Genomic DNA, 24580 nt, shown 5'->3' with positions numbered 1-24580 from the left:
CAATAATAGTATCCCAGCCTTATCTGATTGTGTTCTCGCCAAAGTAAGACTCAGACATCCAAAAACAATCGAAGCTGAGCATGTGCATTTCTCAACTCCCCCACTTCTTTTTTTTTTTGCACTCCCTGTGCTTTCCCAGCTTTGTGACGTCCCTGTAGATTCTCTCTGAGTCACAGGGACCTCGCCCCAAGAACAGCTCACCAGGAATCACTATGAACGTGCAGGTCAGGTACACGGTCACTTGCTGGGAGGTCACCGTTCATGTCAGGGCATCGGTATGGAAAGCTGTCAGATCATTGATTCCATATCACTGATATCCAGCATAAGATCCATATACTTGTAGAATTCTGTGCAGATGTCTTCTACTTGTGTTGAGTCGTCAAGTATGTATTTAGATTTGACTCGTAAACTACTACGCTACACTATTAATACTACTAGGCCCAACTGGTAGCCGTATGTGACTCACGAGTATCTCCCTGGACCTCAAGTAGCAACAAAATACTCTCTCACTGAAAAAAAACGAAAATACTCTTTATCACACTGCCGACTGTCTCCAGTGTGATAGAGAGTAACTAGGACATGGACTTTAAGCTCAATAGCAAGAATTTTGGATACATGCTCAAACAGCTTTATAAAAAGCCATTATTTCATATTCTTGAGAGTGAGTAACTGATAATATAAAATTACACGAAACATTCATTATTTATGGTAGCTATCCAGTTTCAAACCAATGCTCTTGTGCACTGTTTTTCTTCTCCAGAAGGTAGTACCACCATTGCATCACTGTGCCAAATAAATGGAATATGTGCAAAAGACAGGTCGTTCGGACAGTTTTGCATTCGATAGTTTGTAACTGCATTTGAAAATTCGACAAAACTATCTCTTTTTTTCAGTTTTTTTCAGACACCATCAAAGATACAATGTCATTTATGAGAACATACTGGTTATATGAACTTGAGCTTGTTTGTCTTTTTCAATAGCTGTTTAAACAGAAGAACTGCGTTTTTAACACGGCTTGTGGGAAACAACTGGTGTGATTAATTGTGTTTCATAAACTATTCTGTGTATGTCTATGCCAAATCTATTTCAAAAGCCTCCAGATTTAGTAATCATAATAACAAAAAAAGCCTTGTTAGCATTATGCAAGAATTTTTGGGTTACATAAAAAGCTTTGTTCTTCTAAATGAAGGAGTCTTAGAATAACTATTATGCACGAACACTTACCAATTTGAGCTGATGTCAAAATAAAGTTAGAAGGGTAAGATGTCTGCCATGTTACCATTTTTGTGCAGTATGAGTCCCTGAAGCGCAGTTTACTAAAACGTTTCAACTCAAGACCCAAATTATCAATGTTGTTTCTTGGGACCCAAACTGACATAAAAATATATATACGGATCAGAGCACAATTGGCTTTCATTTAGGCCCAAAAATGGTAAATGGTAGATGGTTCTTGGGCGTATACATGATAGCGCTTTTCTAACTTGTATTGTATTCAGCAATTCTGTGGACCATTCAAAACAAAAAGTTACTGATTGTTGTTGTTGGTCCTGATTGTGGTATTTGGAGAAGTACTTTTTTGGTGGTACTAACCACTGCAAGTCTAGCCATCGACGTAACAATACTCATACATAAAACAGCACAATGTATGCAGTGTTTGGAATCCCATAGATGCAAGAGTACTCACTATGATTGACAGTCTCAAGTAAAAACACCAGTGAAGGAATATATTTCGCCTTGTTAATGTCAACAGTAATACACATGTACCCTCCAAACCCAACTTTAATTTATGGCGCTGTGCATGTGTGCGTGCGTGTGTGTGTGTGTGTTGCGCTCTGATTCTTTTGTAGAATTGACTCGAGGGCTTCGCTTTATATACAAATATGACAAAGTGTTACCAGACTCTACAGCGCCTTAATGGAACAATTTGAGTCATAAAAGGGCCCAGAGTACAAGAGCATGAAATTGTTCCTCGGCTGAATGTTATCAGAGTCGCACAGAGTTCACATCTTGAAGGAAACCAAACAACACTGGCAACACTTATTTAGTCTCATGGCACAAACCTGCTCATATTCCACAAGTAGGAGGCGTCATGTGAGGCTTTGCAAAAACAAAACAAAGACAGCACGTCGATTTTGTGTGCGTTTGTGTGTGCGCGTATGCTTTCCTGCTTCCAGTGAGGCCATGCTGCGAGCCAAGTGTCTCTGTTGAAGGAATATACTTCGAGTTGGTGTTGGCCACAATCGCTGCCGATCGTGTGTGTGTGTGTGTGTGTGTGTGTGTGTGTGTGTGTGTGTGTGTGTGTGTGTGTGTGTGTGTGTGTGTGTGTGTGTGTGTGTGTGTGGCGCTTTGTGTGTGAGATAGTGAGAAGGAGAGTTTGTGTGTAACAGAGGGAACTCCCCAGCATGACAAAATTTCACTTCTGGGACAAAATTTGCTTGGGTAATAAATTTGTATTAGATTAGCTTCAATCAATCGGTCATTTCTGAAAGTGCAACAAAAGCGAAGCCAACTGAAAATGTTTCAGGACTAAATCTCACACGTAGTATGAAAATGCTCCCATAAATTGTGACAAACAATTTCAGTAGTGTGTAGAGCATTTGAATAAAATAAAAATGAAATAAAAATCAAATAAAAACCAAACAGCATTTTCGTAGGGCTATGAGAGCATTTCAGTATTGTGAAAGAGTGTTCCGTTTGTATGTGAGCATTTCAGAAGCGTACACTAAATCATGTTGGACCAACATGAATTATTTATTTTGTTCTATTTTCAAATTGCTGAAGCATATTTTTTTTTGTGTACATCCAGTTGATATACTTTTTAATAGAAATCTAATAAACTCTTTTTTTAGCATATGTGTCAGTGCTTCTGTAGTGTACATGAGCAAACAATGTGTGAGAGCATTTCAGGAGTGTGTGTGCTTCAGTATTTTGCGTAAGTGGTAACCCTGAACTACGTCTATTATGGCCCCTCAAAGTCAAGTGGGATTAATCTAACTGTGCTCCACCTAGATGTGATGAATATTTTTTGATCGATGTATGGATTATTGGCCTGGGAATGGAAACACCCATGTATCTACACACCAACACGCAAGAACACACACATATGAACACGCACACTCTGAGCTGGAGTTCCTTTACCTCATCCAGACCTTCATCTTTCCACCGTCTCTTTATCATTGCACCAATGGAAAATAGGTCATTGCTGGTTGAAGTCATTAGCTTCTGCTTCATCTGTGCATGTGTGTGTGTGTGCGTGCGTGCGTGTAACACGTCATGATGAAGGGATGTAAGGGAGTGGAACATTGCAGCACGAGACAACGTGGACTGAATTTTGGGTTGCAATTTTTCACTTGGCTGCTTCTGTGCCTGAGTTCATTGCTCTTTTGCTGTTTGCTGTTCCACCTTCCGTTGAGTTTGAGTTGGAAAGAGAATCTTTTAAATCAACTTGCGCTTAAAAAAAATCCTGTACTTTGCTTTCCATATGCCACCTTAATGACTATTCTTCACTGCAAATATCAAAGTAAAAGGAAGCGGAGGAATATGAATGTACTGTCCATGTACCAATGTGTGTAAATTCTCATTGAATATATGGTAATCGGCAAAAGTTAAGAGGCAAAATGGACTCATCATTGTATGTGTTAATTTTTTTTCTTCTTTTGTTAAAAAAGATTTGGGAAACTATGCAATACTGTACTAACTTACTGATTGATTTTATTTGCATTTCAACTCAAATTAGCAGTATTTATTGCTTTATTTTTGCTCCTGTTTGAATGAAATGTTAGCATAGCATCAGTTGACTGACTACAAAACTGTCTTCTGTCAAATGTCAAAGCAAAGCAAGTGCTTCAAGTCTTGTGCTTTTTTTCCCCTTTGCATGACATTGGATATAAAATATGCTTAGACATGATTGAGTTTGAAAAGGTGATGAATATTAAGTACAGTACACGCACATTTATTTGACGCACCTTTTTCTGAGACTTTTTTGCAGAAACTGTTTTCGCATCCTTTTTTCCTTTTTCCAGTTGTGACTTTAGAAATTGAGTGTACAGTGCATCAAAATTTCACCAGTGTCTTAATGCAAAAAAATCAGACAAATTCACAAGTACTGTGTGGTATATTAGAATCTCAATGTGTCTATTTCCATGCAGTGTGTTTACGGATCTCTCCATCTGTGCTCGAGTGTCTCTCGCAGATGGTGGCGGCAAACCCCTGGCGGCAAAACTCAACAGGGAATGTTTTCCATCCCTAAGATGGTCAGATTTTTGTGTGGGGGGACTCTGCATTAGTCGCACGTGAAGGGAAGATTCGTGGGCGGCAGGGTCCGGCTGGATGGAAGCCAGATAAAGCGGCAGCAGAGCCCTACAGGTGACAGACTTGTGTGTACATCTTTTGTCTTCATACAGCACACCGCCTGTCTATCTATCACTATAACTTTCTCTTGCTCTTCATCAACTTAAAAATATTGTGCAATGTGAATACTATTTCACATGAATTATTATCTGGTTATCATCCGTTCCCACCATTACAACAAACAGGAAGTGACTTTCGCTGACCCAAAATAGTGTTGTTCATCACACCACTAATCATTTCTTCTTGAAAGCTCATGAAGGGTTAGCTAAGGGGTTTTGTGCATTATTGTGTCTACTCATAACATTCACTGTACATCTTTGAGAAGCATAAACTAATAATCTAAGGTGTTTATAGTATGTTAATTTCTCCCATGAATACAATCATTACAATATGGTTAACAGGGGTCTTTTTTTATTTTTTTTACACAAGTACAATACCAGTCAAAAATTTGGAGACACCATCAATTTCAAAATTGATCATATACAATTAGAGGTCAAGAAAAAAATGAATGACATTCATTCTTTCACAAAGCATCATTCTCATCATGAATCTGACAGAGATAACACCAATTACACAGCATTAAGATTGGCAGGCAACCAGTTCAGGGCGAACCCCGCCAGCTGCCCAAAGACAGCTGCGATAGGCTCCAGCACAGCCACAACCCTTGTGAGGATAAGCGGTCAAAATAATGGATGGAAAGATGGATACATTACAAAACATTCCGTATTTATTCATGTTTTTTTGCCTACCAAATAATTCCCTCAGTATTTCTTCATGAGGTCGATAAATTACACCTACAAATCAGATCATTTTAAAGATCCCAAAAAACGTTATCATACGCTGTTTCCTTCATTTTGACTGCTTCTCTTTCTGATCTTCTACTCAGGTGCAGATCATGGTAACAGAGCAATTCTGATGTGTTCTGAAGCAACGTTGAGTTTGCTGATCAGAAGTGACATCAGAAGCAAGAGTGTGACTAAGAAAAGGTTGTTAAACCATTGATTATTCACGCAGGTGCTCTTCTCTTCTCCAATGACCATATTCTCCATGCCGTATATGTCAAAGGTCAACACTTGTGCCTTTCTGCTCTTTGATGATTTCTAGAGATTAGGTTTCCAAGGAAACAAACGCACTCTGATGCAAAACTGGCTGCGAAAAGGGAGATTCCACTTTTTTTTTTTGCGGTTGTTTGACTGTGTGCTGCCACATTGTCATTGAGATGGTATAACTCACCGCAGATGCAACTCAGCCCAAACGCGATGATGGCTGCTGCAGATCATTTTCTTAAAACATTGCGCATGAATATTGGCAAAAGTTGTGCTGCACAAGACAAAAGGAAATGAACCACGGCGGCCGGAGCCAAAGACAACACGCAGTGTGAGAAAGTCTCTCTAGGTTACAGCCCACAGCCCAGTAAGAGACAATCTCCATCTCAGCTATTAAGATCAGCCTTGGGAAATAAGCAGCGCACAGGCGAAAGTGAAGATTAATCCAAGAATGATTGCGATGCGCATGCAAAGTTTTGTTGACGAAAGAAGATGTTCGGAATGTGTTGCGTTATTACCCCCAAACGGTACAGCAGGAACCTGGCGCGAGGAGACGTTCACTTTTAGCACTCAAATAATAATATTCGGCAAAGCTCCGCGACATTCTTGCTATATCAGGATTATGAGATCAGCTATTTTGGGGAGTAAAAAACAAAACAAAACAAACAAACAAAAATGACCCCCACGCTTAGCTCCTACCAGGAGTGAGAGAAAAAGGGCGCGGGGGTGGAAGAATGAAAATGAGGTGAGGGTGCTGCTTTCTTCCTGTAGATGTCGCCTCCTCTGCACTGAGGAAGAGCACAGGCCACGTCTGGCCTACTTGGCACCTTATTTGTTTATACAGTACAAACCACATCTAATAGAGGATGGCCATGAATCATCAGCACAACAACAGTCTCTGACACTTTTTATGCGCGTGCATCTTCGTAAACCTGTCGACACATTGAAAAGATAGATGCACGTTAAATTATATTATGCACATCTATCTCATTGCATATTAGTCACAAAGACATAATAACACTTGAGATGCTTTCCACTAGCTCATTCAACAAATGAGATGTTTTCAGGCGGGTGCTACATTTTATTTACTGGTTGATAAGATCAGCCAGCCTGTAGTAACACTGAGAAAACTAAACAAAACATAATTTCCAAGATCAGGACAAAAAGCTGCAGTGCCTTTTTTATTCCGAGCAAAAAAGTGTCCATTTTGTCACTGGCTGTCACCTGAAATCACAGCTCACTTTTTTTCTGAATTTGGTGACATTCACAGGCTGAGCCATGATTAGTTGCTGCCTGAGGTCTGACCAAATGTGATATCATTTTTAGTTGACAGCGAGACGCAAAGGGGTCCTGCTTGCATCATATTCCACAAACACTCTATGCATCAGAATTCCATGGTTAGAACAGAACATTTTGGGTTAACATCCCCTCTAACACACATTAATCATTGCAATAGAGATGGGAAAGATGTCTTGAAGTACAATTGGTTCATGTCACCAATGTGCTCATGGAAAAAATTCAAAATCTCAAGGCACGAATAAGTATATTTGTATAAGCGCAAAGAAAATGAGCATGTCCTATTAGTCAATAGGAACATTTAAAATTCAAAACTTTAACTCTGTTTCTTCTTTCTTTAGCTTTAGTCATCTCTTCTCAGGAGATTCAGGACATAATTTTTGGCTTTGATTGGACAAGCTCGTCTCAAAAGTCTCAGACAGAACTAATTACCAGCTGGTTCTGCATTGATTAAGTGTCGAATGTCTGCCAAGGAAAAAGTTAAACATGTCAAAGATAGATATGTACTCTTCCAAGAATGTCGCCATTACTTAGTTGTATTACATTTTTTTTCCATTTTGATAAAAGTTCCAACAGTGGAACTGTTGTTTCAAATGGTAGAAGTACAATCCCAACTCCATCATTGTGCATTTCACAGCAAGTTCAATTGATCATGGAAATTTGATTTAACATGCTCACTGATTCTACTGTAAGCCTATATCTGTCAAATGACATCAAATCAAGCTCTGATTTATAGTGTTGAAGTGGTATCTTACTACATTTTCTTGGATTCAGGAAATCATTGTGGACCTGAATGAAACATTTTACACAGTCCACATTGTACTGGCAGTTCCTAAGAACGGAAAGTGTAGATCTGTGGCATATTTGCCGCCATAGACAAGGTGAGGCAGCTAAATACCTTAAAATTTTGCATCTCCATGAGGAAGACTAGCATTGACTTGACCATCCAGTCAATTTTGACACAAAGACCTTCATAATTTTTGTAGATATCAAATTGTGAACTATAAATCTCTTCAAAATGTCTGACATTAATAAATGAAAGCTTAATCCTTAATTCAAAGTTTCAGTGAAGACATTGCAGGCACATGTTTTTGCAGGTGCAGCTCTTACACTTGTGTCAAAACACCTCTGACCTCTGCATGACTTCTTTTCCTTACGTTGAGTATGTCTGATCATACATTTTATTCTTCGATGGTTTCAAGACTCCCTCATGAGCCTTCAAAGGTCAACAGGTGCATGTTGGAGAAAGGATGACATCTTTGGAATTTTCATTGCTGTCACTAGTCAATACAAGACAAATTTGACCCCAGCACTATGCAAGGTTCACCTGACCCACGCTGGACTTACTCGACAAAAAACATCTAAAAGGCCAATCAGATTTATGGACAGGCAGAGCTGCCATCCATATTTTGTGGGAGTGGTCTAAGTGGTATTTTTGGGAGGACGTGTGTCTGGGAGTTGCAGGTGTTCAAACAAGCCATACTGTAAATAAAGTAAATATCGCAAATCTTTGAGACATTGATGCGAAAAAGCAGGCAGTTCCTTTGCTATCAGGAGCCGCTTGAGCTGACAGCTGGCCGTGTTGAGGCAAACAAAAAGTCTTGGCACTAGAGGTGTGATGGAGAGGCCCCGAAGAGGGCAGGACTTTCCATAGCGAGGGAATGAAAGTAGTGCAATATTGTGGAAACTAAGTTTGGCGTGGTGGAAGACATCCAAAAGGTACGGCGGATACATCCCGCCATCCGAGTGTCAGAGAAGAGCAGGAGCGCTGCTTTAAGAAAATGTGATGTCTATTTTTTTTAATTCTTTTTTTTTTAACAGAAAAATTGAATTTTGCAGCATAATCCACGAGTTTGTATCCATTTCAAGGAGCGACCATTTTGTCATTTAGCGCCGACTGATAATGACATCACAGTTTCTCAATGACCAATCATGGGCCAGTGTTAGAATTCTGACTATGATCATGTCATGGTTTCAAGATGAGTTGTGATGAACGTTATCTGAGTCCTCAACAGCTGTGACGTCATTTACAGTTGTGGCAAAATGAACGCCCTCTGAGATGTAAAAAATTGGGTAGATTCTGCTGCATAAATCATATTTCAGAAGCATAAAATTTATCTGAATACCGTGTTTGTATTAGTTAGGTCCATGGAACACATTCATTGTGAATATTATTAAGATACAACACAGCGGCCTCAATGTCCAATGACAATATAGGCATTCTACTCTATTATTGTGGAAAAAAAATGTTTGTAATGCAGTCTCCTTAAAGTGCAGTGAGTACATATTGGCAAAGGAAGCAGTGTGCCAGCACATGGCGCTGTTTTTTCTCCCCATGCATTTGTTTGTATTCAATATAGGGCAAATATGTTGTTTTGGAATATTCCATACAAATCACATGGTGTCATAGCAATTGTCCTTTGGGGGCTTTTTTGCATTGCCACCCCCATAGTTTGCAATTAAGACTACTTTGGCTTTGCTGGCAAGGGGCTTCTGCTGTATCAATTCTAAATATGTGATGTCTATCCCAAAAAGTACATGGGAGTAGATGTTTTGACACTGCTCCATATTTTTTTTTGTTTTGACCTTTTATATTTAGGGCTGTGCACTGTTTTAACTGACATTTAAGTTTTGATTTAAAAAAGCACACCCGACAGTAACAGAGTAGTGTAGTCCACATGATATGTGGTCTATACTTAAGTGGTTGCTTCCCCACCATTTTTTTTCTTGTATAAAACCGCCGCAGACTACTGCGCCAACTGTGTTTCATTGGTAATCCTTGTAGCTTATCAGAACTGAATCCAGACCACAAAGTCACTAAAGAAGTGTGCAAGGTGGGATAGTTATGTAGGTGCAGAAACTAGCATTTGATGCAAAAAAAGGAAACTTGGCCAGAATCAGTCAAAGTGTGTGAACGGGTCTCACTCACTTTTAGAATGACAGAAGGCTCGAGCTCGGCCAGGCAGGCTCTTTATTTGCTGGGTGGGGCTCCAGACATGAAGCCGCGTGTGTGAAAACTATCACTTGCCTGGACCGAATTCCTCAAAACATACTGTACGCACACTGTAAATATTAACAGCATATAATTCAATACTGGGTGAATGTCACTATTATGCTCACTTTTACAATGGCCTAGTCAATCTATCTGCCACAGAGAACTATGCTTGAAAACTTGGACAGAAAGAAACCCATATTATATTATACACTATCATGATACTATGAAAATGCTTCTATTTTTTTTTTTTAACCTTTATACTTACCATGCACTACATTAGGAGCTCTTACACAGTCTTATGAAAGACAATTGCGCCTTTATTCATACTTATTTATGTCCTTATTTGTATGTTGTTTATGTGCGTAAATAACACTATCATGGGGATCAATGATTTTTGTAATATGCCACACGAAGTTATTTTTAATATTTTGACTCCTTTGTATGTAGGGATAATTTGCTTTTTCATTGGGCTCTCAAAAATTAAGCATTAACTTTACAGATTAATGAAATTTTATAAAGCATTGGGTGGCAGCTTAATCGTACCAAATTTGCAACCAACTTGAGGGGGAGAGTCGTCAGCACAGACAGACAAAGATGGATGTTTTCCAAAAAAAAGTTGCTTTTCTAAATATTTGGAAAAAAACAATATTAAAAAATATATATGACTATAAAACTGCTTATACGTAAATATAAAAGTGCATTTGGTTAAACTTATTTAGCCATTTACAGTAATAAAAAGTTAACATAAAGCCTATAAGTAATGCATTTTGCCAGTTCATCTCAACTGAAAATAAGATCACAGTTACTCAGAGCTCAGGTAACGACCAGTCACAGCTCAAATGTTTTTTGGGTTTGGCCATGTGACATTCACAATTTGAGGCATGATTGGTTGTTACCTGAGCCCTGAGCAGTGCAATAGCAAGTGCCAAAATATGTTTCACTAATTGTACGTAAAAAAAAACAAAAACAAAAAAAATAGCATTGTCATTATATTTATAGAGGAATACTGTTGAAAATGGCTGAAGTAAACCCCAACATTTTGTCATTCTAATCTTGTTTTAAGATAGGCTACAAATAAAATGACATTGTTCATACATCAAATCTCATTATCTAGGCTACATGAAATTCAAGTTTATATTTTTGTACGTAAGTATAATTTATGATGAGTCTTTTTTTTTAAGTGTCTGAACTCCTAGTACTTGAATTTTTAATCTAGGTCACAGTGTAGGTTTTTTTTTCTACCTCTAGTCACTATAGTAGAAAGTAAAAGCGATATAATATGTAAAAGTAAGAGACAATAAAAAACGGTAATACATAAATCCAAACCTAACATGAAGAGCAATTTGCATGTTTGGTCACTTCCATTTTAAGTCTCGCGAGAGGTGAATTTGGGTGGGTGTGGGTGGGGTGGTGTGACTCGGTAGGGGAGTTTTTTTGGGTGGGGAAAGGTGGGGTGGGGGCGAAGTTGAGCGAGGCTAGGGATGAAGAACGAGCCGAGTAAGGGAGAAAACCTCAGTGACTTTTCAGTCTTCTTCTCCTCCTGCGCGATGCATCAACTCCTCTAAATGATCTCTCGTGGATCTACACGCGGCTGGATGCGCACGGGCCCACTTCACGCGTGACCGTGCGCATCTGTTCACAGGCGCGCTTCGGAAGCTTGCTCTCAACCTTCAACTTTTATCATCATCATACCTGCGTAGAAGAGAGAAGAATTTTGCTGAGGCGAATCTCCTCCCTAAGGAGTCAAGGTAATTGTGTGTAGTTTTTTTTTAAGCTGCGTGTTTTTGCGACTCTAACCAACTTAAAAATAGGACTAATCACGACCAGCCAGATGTTTCACTGAGTGCAATGGAGTTCTTTTGCCCTTAAACGATACTGCCCCCCCTCCCCTGCTCTCTTATTGTTTTTGCAGCTTTGACTCCAGACTGCACACAAGTTCCACAGTTCGAGGGCTGGACATCTAGTTAAGGACATTGTACGCTTGAGAAGTGGATATGCAGGACATAAAGAGCGGAGGAGCACGGCTCCTGCAGCTGGTTCTGGTGGTCCAGCTGTCTTTCTGCGTCCTGTTCGGTCACGCCGCAGAGGTTCTGGACACCACAGAGGTCAGAACCACCGACTCCAGAACCAGCAGAGCAAAAAGGAGAGGAGGAACGGACGTGCTCAGAGGGTAATGTGACTATGATAATCCCCTCAAACATTAGACCCATATGGGCAGCCTTGATTTTATTTCCCTACTTGTCTTCATTCTGTTCTGTGAAATCACAAGCTTTCCTCTATTTAGAAAGCAATCCTTAACCATTGCAGGTGTCTTATGAGCATATGAGCAGTCTGGCATTTGCAAATGCATTTTTTTAGGGGGGGGGGGGGTCATCTACTCTGTTATTTACTGAAAAAAGTGCCCTATTTTTAGTTGAAAAATATCATGTAACATTTTGCTAATGGGTAAGATTGCTAAAAATCTTTCTTGAGTTAAAAGTACTTTGATTTTAGTAAATAGACATAGTCTTCTAAATACTATTTGAGAATGTAATTACTCAAGTAAAGAATGATTGGAGAGTATCTCTGATTTGTTTTTAAAAAGAGCATGGAGATCTAATAAATTGGCCATCTTTGTTTTTGAAAAACTGACAACCTAACCAGGGTTGGACCACACCTTTTTACTCAAATCAAGTTGGAATAGGCTCCAGCAAATCTGCAACTCTAATAATGATCATCAGTGTCAAGGAAAATCTAGCCACAAAAATTGTTATTTCACTTTCACAAAACTCACAAGCAAAAGTTCACCAGAGCAGAAATTTAGACACTTTAATTAGAGATGTGGAAAAAAAAAAACCTTTTCACATTAAAATCATAACTTATATAATATGATTCTGAATCATAACAACATAAAATGTCCAAAAAAAGCATATTCAATCTCTGATTAAGGATACTATGAAACCGCGAGTTATTTATGCTGTCCATCTATGCAGTAAAGGTCATTCACTGCAAATATCTAAACAATGTGGGCTGTCTATGAATCTATAAAAGCTGACATATATCAAGAACAATGATAGGGTGAAATTACTTTGATATTTTACTTAAATACAATAAATGTTCCCTCAACTCAAGCTTTATTATTTGATTCAGTATTGAAAATCTGTTTTCCATTTTAGTTGTTAAAATCTCAATGTATCAAAATTAAATCAGTTGCGATCCAAATGCTGCTTTGTGGAAAAATACACTTTTCTTATTACTCAAGACTTAATAAATGTAAGAAAATGGCACTTTACTCTCCATTTTCAATTCTGTCTTGCAAAGCAGTATTCTTTGCACATTTATAGATTGAAGGAGAAATTATTCTCAACCTAAAATTGTTTTGTCAAAATTGATTCTGAATCGAATCGATGAACCAAAAATATGAATTGAATGAAATTATGAAGCAGTCAAGGATCCCCACCTCTTATTTTTAGGCAGGCACACAATCTGGGGAAATTGTCATTCATGAGCTAGAGTCTCACTCGCATAGCTTTCGACCAAGTTTCACTTAAATGAGTCATAGTGACTATATGTGCACTCATGTGACAACATGGCTCGATTTGATTGGACTTAAGAAGTCACAAGCCATTTGAGTCATGTGACAAGACTCTCACAGGTGATGTACCCAAATAGATCACACAAGCAAAAACAAATACAAGCAGATAAAAATACAGGTAGCAGGGTATCATGGAATAAAAGGATCATTTCATCCTACCACAGTTACCTAAAAAAATCGTGTTGCAATAAACTGCTATAAGTATGTATGCATATATGTAAGCCCCCTCTTAGAAAGAGAAACCATTTGCCCCCCCCCCCCCCCCCCCCCCTTCCATGGCATTGACCTTTATATTAACCATCACAACAGATTGCCTAACCCTAACCCTTACTCTAACCCAGTGCTTCTCAGTGATATTTTGCCAAGCCCCCCTAGGAAAGAGAACACCCCCCCCCCCCAAGTGCAAACTGTAAATAAGATTGTTATCTATAAAATTGTATAAGTATACCTAAACCTATATCCTTTTTAACATTAACAAACCCCCCAATATAAATCAACTTTCAACATGATTATTTTTACAGTGTTTATACAAGTTACAGCTTAGTCTAAAACTGGAAAAAAAATAACAAAGTGCATCAAAGTGCCTGAAAAAAAAGATGAAAATTCTTATTTTATTGCAATTAAAATTCACATGACAAAAACAGAGCCTTTTCTCTGGGATCATCCACACCTCCCCTGGCATCCCCAGTTGTGCCCGCCCCACTATTTGAAAAGCACTGCTCTAACCGCAACCAAAATCCAATTATATAATATATGTCCACCAAAATGGTCCCCACAAGCGCAAGAGGTCACAGACAGTAAAACCCGGGTTTTGGTCCCCACTATGAGGCAAAAACCAAGGCCACACAAACACACCTCCTTTATGAGCCCTGAAGGTCAGGGAATATGCTTGTGCATGTTTTAATAATAACAACAATGCAAGGCTGCCTGAGATGAGTAAAATTGTCCGTGATGGGGAAGTTTGGAGCAAAGCTTAGCAATTAAATACTGGCAAGGAGATCACATTCCTGCTGCCTGCAATAATAAATTACATCCAAACAAAGGAGGCCATTGGTCGTGTGTGGCTGTGGCAGGGAGAAAGAAAGACCAAGAGAGAGCCACAGAAACAACCTCATCCTTTTTTTTCTGGCCTAAAAAAATGCGGATAAATCACATCTGCAGCTGTACACAGTCCCATGCTGGAGTGTGAGTGCGGGTTTGCATGTGCGTATGTATATTTGCTAGAGACTAAAAGCAAGCGAAAAAGAGACCATCTGCGCACAGTGATGACAGCAAACAGCTGATGAAGGTCACACAGTAGACATTTTTATTTGACATGCTTTAAGTTCATTTATGTGAACATCTGCACCGAGGAAGAGGCTGCATGCTGTGTCACGCTGACTTACCACCAGAAGAATGTTTCTGACATCCCCGTGATTACCTCATGGATCTGGTTGGCGTTACATCCGATGACCCGTAAGGTCAGCGTTGAATTAGGTCTGACATACGTAGGGCTCTGGCACACCTGTAGGGGGCAGGATGGCTTAGGCATTGACAACAACAGGCACACATACTGTAATTGTAGTACAGTATAAACATCATCTGAACCAGTTCAGAATCAGTATTTATAAAAAATAAATACATAAATGAATGAATGAACAAATGAATGAATTCCAATATGAAATAAATATACAAAATACATCATACTCATCTCTCATACAGAGGTTCCCGAAGAGACAATTTTAATGTGATTAACAAACACCCTGGTAACATAAATCTTTGCCCATTGACATGAATAGCGGTGCCGTTACAATATTGTTTCAAAGAAAATTAATATACGGTATGCTTATGAGTATTATGACTTCATATCTCTCTAGCTTCACTATTTCACTTCATTATAATTGCGAGCCATTAGCAAGCCAGTAGTATTCTCCATTAATATGTTAGCGAGCATTAGAGGCCTAACGAATGTTTTTAATACACAAATTGCAATTCTATTGTAGTTTGACAAACTGCAAGTTGGAGTGAGGTTAAACAATATGAAGATTCCTTTTCACTATTTGCCAAACCGATTGTTATTGTTAAGTTAATGAAAGCAGTTCAAGTATGAACTCACAAGTCAAAGCTAAAAAGTGACTGACAAGACGCATTTCTTTGAAAGGTTTTCTGGAGGAAGTTTTTTTGCTTTTCAGGACACTGGTCTACTTCTGTCTGCACTCATACTAATTCTTTTCTCTGTTTTTGTACTTACACTTAAAGTTAGCACCATGTCTGTGGTTCTACAGTTACGCTGCAATTGAAACACGACACAGCAATATCTGTAACATGAAAACAAAGCCAGCTAAGGGGTTTAAACCTAGGCTATAATACACCATCATGTTTATTATCCCACATCTGAGGGAATGCAGGAGACGAGAGTGCAATTACTAATCACGTCCACTGGATGGCATTATCATGATTTACATGAGGCTCAAATGATGGATGTCAGTCCTCATTTATATCTGCCTGCCCTACAACTACATGAGACTGTTTCATGAACATGTGTCTAAATTTGTTTTAAATTTCATCTGTCACATACACTACAAGTAAAACAAAGTATTGGTAAGGTTTCATTTACTAACAAAATTTTTTAATTAGGAAATTAAAAACTTCTATCTTGCATTTCTGGCCAAGAGCCAATCAGAAAAATAATGCAAATTTGGGTGCCGACCCCATTGGTTGCTTGAAAGAGCGACCGCCTGCAGTGGAAACACATCCCAGAATGCACTTATCAGCAAGATCTCGTCACACTTAATTCTAAACATTACTGTTAACTTTTCCTTACGGACAGTTCGTCAGTGCTGACAAAGTGCCCACCTCTGGAGAATAGCCTATTGAGAAAAAACTAGTCCAATATGATGGTACAAATATTACGATATTAGATTGTTGCCCATGATTTCACAGATGGCGTTTTTCAGGTTTTGGCTACTTAGTCAAGCTAAATAGGAGGTTAAATCTGGTTAATAGGTTGAAGCACCTATCCATATAATACAGTGAACATTACATCCACAATCATAAACTTATTTTACATTAATATATCTATTATGATGTCTGGTAGAACCTCGGAGCTTACTTGTGTTGAATCTCATTAGTTTGTGTACATAGGTATGTATTAGGGTATCCTTTTTCATGTTGCATGTCGTCTGATGCCTGATTTGTTGAACGCCTTGGTATTTTCTTCACAGACCCAATGTGTGCGGCTCCAGGAACAATGTTTATTGCTGCCCAGGCTGGAAAACTCTGATCGGTGGAAACCAGTGCATTGTTCGTGAGTATTATCTCGAAAAATGCTTTTAAAGACCATACCAGGCTTTTTGACCCCATCATTTAAATCTTGGAAAACATTCAACTCTTTCCGAAACAGTCGTCAATTTATTTGTGACATCTTGGTTAATTATTAGACAAAAATAGTAGTGGGCCTTGCAATTTTTACATGGAGTGTGAGTGGGGACATAATCTATCTCTTAACGGACCGATATCAATTTCATGCATAATGCAATTATGTGTCACGTTCATCACCTGGAGCGCTTCAGAATCAAATTTACCTCATGATGTCACAAAACTATATATATGCCATACTCACCAGAGGTGCAGATTGTTACAGACGTACTTAGCTCGTCAACTTGGCAAGTTTTGCTCAAACCAACCAATCGGACAACTGAGTTGATGCTGACTATTTATGTAAATGTGCTCCCAGGTGTTTAGCCAAGAGAAATGTTACGAAAGGAAGCCAAGACAATCTCGGGAATAATTCAACACCGTTTCTCTTAATAAATATTACAATTGTTGCAAATGTAGGTCAGTGCATTAGATAGTGTTGAGGCCACCAGAGAAGGCCTTGCTGCTCCTAAGGGCTTGCCACTGTACAAATAAGCAAAGAAGGAAGTGTTGTTCTATCGTTTCTGCTCCCCTTTTATTTGCTTAATAAATTGGACGGACATTGCAGTAGGGAGTGGGTAATGATGTTTATAAAAGAGAGGCAAATCCTCTTAATCAAGTGCGAGCAGACAACATGACCTCAAGCAAGTGGAAATTTTTAATTCTGCTTCATTTACACCGGCATTCTTTCGGACATTCCTTTTTATCGTTCCTGTTCTCGTTCTCTCCCCCTCCCTCAGTTGACAGGAAGGTCTCGTAGCCTCATATGATTGCAGTCTGGCGGGCCGGCCAGCTGCCAGGATGCCTGTCACGGCTCTAATGACATTGTTTAGCAGTGGGGTTCAGTGAGTAGGGGTCAGTGGCTGGACTCTACCTGACCAGAGCTGAGGCCATGCAGCAAAGCCGACAACAGGCTGTGGGAAAGAAAGCCACTGGGTGAAAAAAAAAAAAAAAATGCCGGCAGCAACTTGAAAACATTCACTGGAGCACTTTTATGGCAAGTCAGAAAAGAGAACAGTTCAGGAACATGTGGTGCCTGCTATAACATGACGATGATTAGGGTTAAGAACGATCAGGCCCCATTTGTGCTGGAGCCGCTTTGAGATTTTGAGGGTTGATGAGGTTGAGATCATAGCTACACCCTCTGCGAGTGAAACGCAAAACCTTTGGTGGATGCATCAATTACGTTCTCTCTCACGCACTTTGATGGCTTCCTGAAATGAAATGAAACGTGTACTGTATGTTGCAAAGGTGTGCCACGTTGCTCTTTGCAGCCATATGTCGAAGCAGTTGCGGCGATGGTTTCTGCTCCAGACCCAACATGTGCACCTGCCCCACCGGCCAAGTCGCCACATCCTGTGGCTCCAAATCAGGTGGGGTAACGTTGTTTTTTTTTTTTTCTTTAATGAAATGATGAAAAAGAGAACCAAAAAACCCACCTTAGGTGTTTTGTCGCTAATTTTCCTGCAAGCGCATTTTAATGACCTTAAATATGCTTGCGTGAAAATTACTGATTGGGTTTTTCAGCTGTTTAGCTGTTTAGACATAGACTAATTAGATGACTTATTATTTGTCTTTGATACATGGATATGGTTTAATTTCATTGCAATTTGCCCACAGTCCAGCACTGTAACGTACGATGTATGAATGGCGGGACTTGTGCCGAGGATCACTGCGTTTGTCAGAAAGGCTACGTGGGAAACCACTGCGGTCAACGTAAGTATTACTACTTATTTCGTCTCTTTGTTTTTTTTTTTTTGACATTTCCATGAAAACTAGCAACACAAAACAGTACTATTGCCTGCCTGAATTTCTTGTTGGTTTCTAACAAGAAACTCAACATGGTATTTCGGTTGACATCACAAAACTCGCATAGCTCCAGATTTTGCTCTTTTGTTTTTAGACACAGTTCAAGGCACTCAACCCTCACCTTCCTTAACATGAGGCATAGTTGTACAACCTGATGATTTGATCTACAAAATTGGATCAGAAATTCAAATTCATACAAAAATAACCAGTTTATGCTCATTTCTGACTGAGTGTCAGAAAGGTATTTTTAACAGAATCAAATAGAATAATTCACCATTATATTCTCATTATTTGAACACACTGGGAGGAATTGGATATTAGATGTTCTCATTCCTTTGCCCCTGTCAACACACAGTTACAGTTGGAACATATTAGTTTTTCAGTATGTTTATTTAATAACAGTGTTGATGAAGCTATTGAAATAAGGTACACTGAACTTAATTTGACCTTCCCTAATCTGTTGAATGCACATGTCCAACTGTTCGATGTTTCACTGCTTTTCGCAAAACATGCTGTTCTCAAACAAGGAGCTGAATGTAAAATTCATAACAGGTGTTGGAGCCTGGGTTTTTTTCAGTGTTTGTTTTTTGAGTTTGAGTCGCAAATGGATTTATGCATTAACCGTTTTAATTAAAATTTGACATTTTGAGACCAGGGCATCACGTAACAATTTTGAAATGAATTACACCACAACATTAATCAACAACAAATGGTCTCTTTATTTAATGAATTATTTGGTTCCACTAACATAAATAATAGCAAAAAGTGTGTTAGCCATGTAGTTAGCCATTGGTGCTAAGTAGCTTTTTTTTTTAATGGTTTCCCTTTAGGATATAATAGAATAGGATAGGAAATCTTTATTGTCATTACACCTGCACAAATACATGGCAACCATAATCAGTTAAACTCTCTTGGACGCGAACTGTCCAAGAGACACACAAAAACAATATCCACTAGGGGAACACAGTAAGGCCTGTCGGCATGCACAGCACCGCTCTGAGATCTAAGATAAGGAAGGCAAACCCACAGGAGGATGAGGAGGGGGAAAAAAATGAGTCTTCTCCCATTTCCCTAGCGAGGGCTCTCGCATAAGCCTGAGAACAAACCTTACACATGCAGAAACATCACCACAACATTTCAAGACATACATTTAAGTGGGGAGGGATGGTGGTGTTGGTGGTGGGGATGGGGATTCTGGTTTAATGGCTCAGGTATGTCTCCTAGTTCACTTTATGCCAAGTTCCGCCATGCTAATACGCTATTTAGAGGACATTTCAAAAGTCGCAAAAGTCGCACAAAGTAGTTATGCTAAATGAAGCCTATTCACATGACTGCACTTGTTAGCCGCGTTCGCATGTTGAGTCAGTGTCTGCCCTCATGTGTATACTTATGTTTCATTATTATGCCATTAATGTACCATTCAATTACATGAGCACAAATGGTTTGCAGTAATATCGGCAAAGTTCTCTCCGCGCATTCGGTCTTTTCTAACGACTTGTAACACCTAATCAAACGTTATTTCTGTTTGTGTTCATCTCTGATGCTAAGTTTTTAATACCCACCATAATAATCTGTTACTGTAGGCCAAATGAATAGTTTAAGAACCCGTGTCAGGTGTAGTGACAAGAAAAAAAATACTTTGTCATACATCATAGAATGGTCTGGTATTGGTTGATCCTGAACTATCCTTGAATTTTGTGAGGAGTTTACTTTCGCATAACATCTAGCAAGAAAACCAAAAACCGACTAAGTTGAGATGACATATGTTGGTTCAACAAGATGTAACCCATGCCTTTTTTTTTACAGCGGTATGTGAAAATGGCTGCCTTAATGGAGGAAGGTGTGTGGCTCCCAACAGATGTGTGTGTACCTATGGCTTCACCGGATCACAGTGTGAAAAAGGTAACGAACACTACTTGTCATGCCTCTATCCTTCACGAGCTAAGTGAGAACTGGATGTCAAATGTTTCTTTCTATATTCAAAGTCAACTTTTGATTATGTATGATGCTGAATGAGGTTTGTTGTGCATCCAAAACGTTGACATGTTGTGCCCGGAGTGTTCATCTAGTCCCACATCTGCTTGGCAATGACTTTCTGGGGAATGTAACATATTTGCAAAATCTTCCCAACCTCCCGGTGTTGTGAACACTCCAAAGTACACAAGCCTGTGCAATGTCTTGTAGTCGAACATGTGAGAGCTGACATGCTTGATTGAGGTCTGCTGTAGCGATGACCAGTGGAGGTCAAACTGTCGACCTGCTAATGCTAATATTTGGATTGTCAGCAGAGTTCCTAATTAGTATTGTCCCTTTTTAACGAGTCCAGACTTCAGGGGCCTCCCTGAGGTGTCTGGTGGTCGATTTGTCTTCTGGTTTACTTCAGTGCTCTCTTCAAGCCTGAAACTAATAAGACGCTATCTGCTTGCCGGATGGGCTAGCAACAAGTCTTATCTGCTGAAACACACTTTGACACATGGAACTTTGCTTTCTGTTCCTTTCCTGTGTGGAGGCTTGGTGTTGTGGGACAATGTTAGGATTTCTCAAATGGTGAGGGCTATACATGCACTGAAAAAAATGTTATTATCTCGGACGTGTAAAAAAAAGTCAAATTGTGGTACGATTTATTTAATGTAGTTTGCATAAAATAGTCATTTGTGCAAAACACATATGTCTGTCCCTATTTTTTTCACCTTTTCTTGCCATTGGTTTAATAACAAATAAAGATGACCAAAAATATAAATAAAATGTTTGTACTCACCAATGTGGATCTGCACAGAGCCTTCTTATTTGAAAAAAAATCTCAAGAAGACATTAATGGCTCTGTTGAGCAATTCATCTGTGTGTTTAAGGTCCATCAGCAAGTAATTTTCTATGGACACAGACACTAATACTGAAAGCCTCATCTGTCCGATCATGTTTCTGGCATAAGTTTTAAGACGCTTCAATGCCGGGAATGAACAGTTGTCACCAAACATTTTTAAAAGTACCGTAGCTTTTAAGTGCCCAGACGATACAATTTGCAGTGTTTCTCCGATGCTGTTAGCCATGGCAAACATTCTAGTTGTTTTACGAAAAGGACAGATACAACTGTTTCCCTGCTGTGACAGACTAGCTAGTTTGGGGGTCATGTGCCAAGTATATCTGCCACCGGCTCCACCTCCTCTCCTCCCTCTGCCATCGTGGTTTAAAAAAAAAAAAAAAAATCCCCTAATTCAAATTCACAGTATTTTGCGGGAAAATTACACTGTCGGACTCCTGGAAGACCTTATCCAATCACAGGACACGTACGTGTTGAATTCTACCTTGGCCTAGCTAGCTTGCACTCAGGTCGTTGGCCTTGTTGGCCTTCAGGTTCCACAACTCTGGTCTGTTTCACAGTTATCTAGCTTAGAAGGCAATTTGTATGTATTTGTTTGAGCATGACTTTCCTGTTGCTATGATTGAAGGCCCAGACATGCTCTTTTGATGCGAAAGTGAACAGCATGCTGTAACCCAACTGAGCATTTTTACACATAGCCTACTGTGTGAAAATGTCTTCCACAAACACAAATGATGGAAGTTTGGTTCCTTGACTGTCTCTTTAGAAGTGGCTACTCTACCACCAGACATGAATTATACTCTGTTCAGATCCTTCCAATATCCACATGAAAAAAGATCGAAACAAACAAACAAACACCCAGACCTTTTGAAGGTAAATTTGGCACTTATACAACAGTCAGCAGTTGTTCATAGCTTTTTACTGTTAGCAAACAATTTAAGTATATCAGTTTTGTATTTTTGGCCACTTTATTTGAGTGAATAAGACAGTGGTCAATTTAAGCCGCTGTCATGATGTAGACAAAAAAAAATGTGAGAGACTTTTAAGATGGAATGCTTTTTCAAAAAGTTGTAGGAAGTGCTTTTTGACCATTTTTTGAAAATCACACTCTTGTGTGATTTGAATCACTAAAATATTGATTTATATACCAATTATGATGTGTGTGCAAAGTTCAATGAGTTTGCATTCAAGTTTGGCCCCAATAAATAGGATAATTTTCCAATGCAAAGAGTGCGTCGCTATGGTAAAAGCATGTGACAATGTAAAAGCTTTTGATAACTTTTCATCTTAAAAATCTTTCGATGAAACATGCAATGCTTGAAGACGATTTGATTAAATAAATAGGAGGAGGTCGTTAAAGAGTTGCAAATGTTATGTGGGAAGGGTTGTGCTGACATTTTGTCATATTTTATAGACTAAACATTAATCCCAATGTGACTTATTAATATTTATATTTCCAATGACTTCATGTTGTATTTTGTCTTCATGGATACAAGACCAGGCCAATATATCTGTTTGTGTTTTGGCTACATTTAAGTCACTTTCTCAGGCATTTCCTTGATGAGTGAATGAATGAAGTTGTACATGTGTACAGTCAACCATGAGCGCATTTAACTTCACATAATCTGAAATCTTGAAACAGAGCTGTGTCCCATTACAACAAGATCTTATCCTATTGCTGAGTGCAAAACCACACACACGTGACCTGACTAGAATCTGGAGTCAACTTGAAGTATAAAAAGTTTTTCTTCCAAAGTGAACAAATTGGCTGTCCTTCGACTGGTTGGCCACTACATGTGGACTAAAAAGTCGACTAAAAATGCAGACCGTTTGTCAATATTTTCTTTGTTGCTTCTAAATGTGATTTAGGCTGGAATCTGGGATTGCCTAGAGCCATCCATGAGGCTGCATGCATTCATTTGGTGAAATCCAGCATTTGCGTTCACTTGGCTTGGTGGTGACAATTTGAGCTTAAATGAGGCAACATGTGAGGCATACAAATTCCTTCAATGCCTCACTGGATTGCTTCTATCTTTTCCAGCCCAGTGCAAACCTCAGTTGAAAGATAACCCACTTTTTTTTTGGTGTGTGTTTGTTTTGTCGAAACTCACAGATATAGGACTAACTACAGGCAAGATATAGGACCTCATTTGGCTAACGCACACTCATTGATTGACGGCCACGACATTGGGCATGTCATGTATGATGAGGCACAACGCAAGAGTTGTAACAAAAATTCCGTCTTTATTTACACCAAAAATATGGACTATATCATTCTGAGATCTGTATGTAATGTTTTTACGTTCCTTTGCATCTACAATGGGAAATTTGAATATGCTCCTGGCCACCAACCCACCCATTTCAAACACAGCCTATCCTGTTGAAAATGCTGGGGCGCGCCACTCCTTTTAGAAATTTTTAAGAGCTGCTACTATTATTCAGCCAAAAATCAATCATCAGCTTTATCAATAACCATTTTGAATGACCAATTAATTGTGTTGAGAACCAGTATAATTTATAATTGTCAGAATCCTTGAAATTTCATATATCATATTTGCATATTGCTCTTGATGAATAAAAAACAACATATACATTTTTTCATCATTTTACTGACCAATCCGTAGCTGAAATTCAGTTTTTTTCTTACTGCACTTTCAGTCGGAAGCAATGTCCTGTTTTTTTTTTTAATAAAGGGAGAGAAATATAAAAAAAAAAATCTGATCTATTTTTTACGTAATTCACAAAATAATTGATCAATAAATCAACTATTACAATAAATAGTTGTGGCCCTAGGTATTTGTATTATGTGTTTTTGTGGGACAACATTAGAAAAGAACATTTTACCACAATGTAGTCAGTGTTAAATCTGCCTAGTTACTTTCTATTCCAAACAATCATTAATCTCAAAACTGCCATCAAGAGAGTGAGGAATCCACTGACATGAATGTACAAAATGGGCCATTTTCCCTTTGTCTGTGTCATGTGAGTTTAGTGTTGCAAAGGCTCAGGTGTGATTGGGAAGCTGGTGTGTTATCGCTTTTTGATGAATATCATGACCAAGGAAGTTCAATATGAACTTTCTGGATCTGCAAAAATCATTATTGCTCTATAAGGTGACCCGGTTCTGAGCTTTAAGAAGACGGCCTTGTGAAGGAGCACAAATCTCCTGCAACCATCTGCTCCATGATGTCATCATGGCAGAGTAGTAGATTAATTCAGCAACCGAGAAAATCCTGGTGAACTCCATCCCAAGTGGTTAAGGCACTGCTGGGCTATACTGGAAAAAAAGAGTGGCC

The 24580-nt window shown here is 39.0% G+C and overlaps 1 protein-coding gene across 1 annotated transcript in view; it reads left to right on the top strand.

Annotated features, from left to right (window-relative positions):
• Window positions 1–11681: 11681 nt before the first annotated feature.
• Window positions 11682–24580, top strand: part of fbn1 (fibrillin 1) — a 62420-nt gene continuing 49521 nt past the window's right edge. The window contains exons 1-5 of the mRNA XM_088412351.1: window positions 11682–11857; window positions 16465–16547; window positions 17932–18030; window positions 18278–18373; window positions 20273–20368. Coding sequence (XP_088268477.1) covers window positions 11682–11857; window positions 16465–16547; window positions 17932–18030; window positions 18278–18373; window positions 20273–20368 — 550 coding nt within the window. The remainder of the gene's footprint in view (window positions 11858–16464; window positions 16548–17931; window positions 18031–18277; window positions 18374–20272; window positions 20369–24580) is intronic.

The sequence above is a fragment of the Hippichthys cyanospilos genome, chromosome 4, assembly GCF_059441005.1.
Source record: "Hippichthys cyanospilos isolate Australia breed blue-spotted pipefish chromosome 4, RoL_Hcya_1.0, whole genome shotgun sequence".
Classification (NCBI taxonomy): domain Eukaryota; kingdom Metazoa; phylum Chordata; class Actinopteri; order Syngnathiformes; family Syngnathidae; genus Hippichthys; species Hippichthys cyanospilos.
Note: the sequence above shows the minus strand (reverse complement) of the source record. Positions and strands in the feature narration are given on the sequence as shown.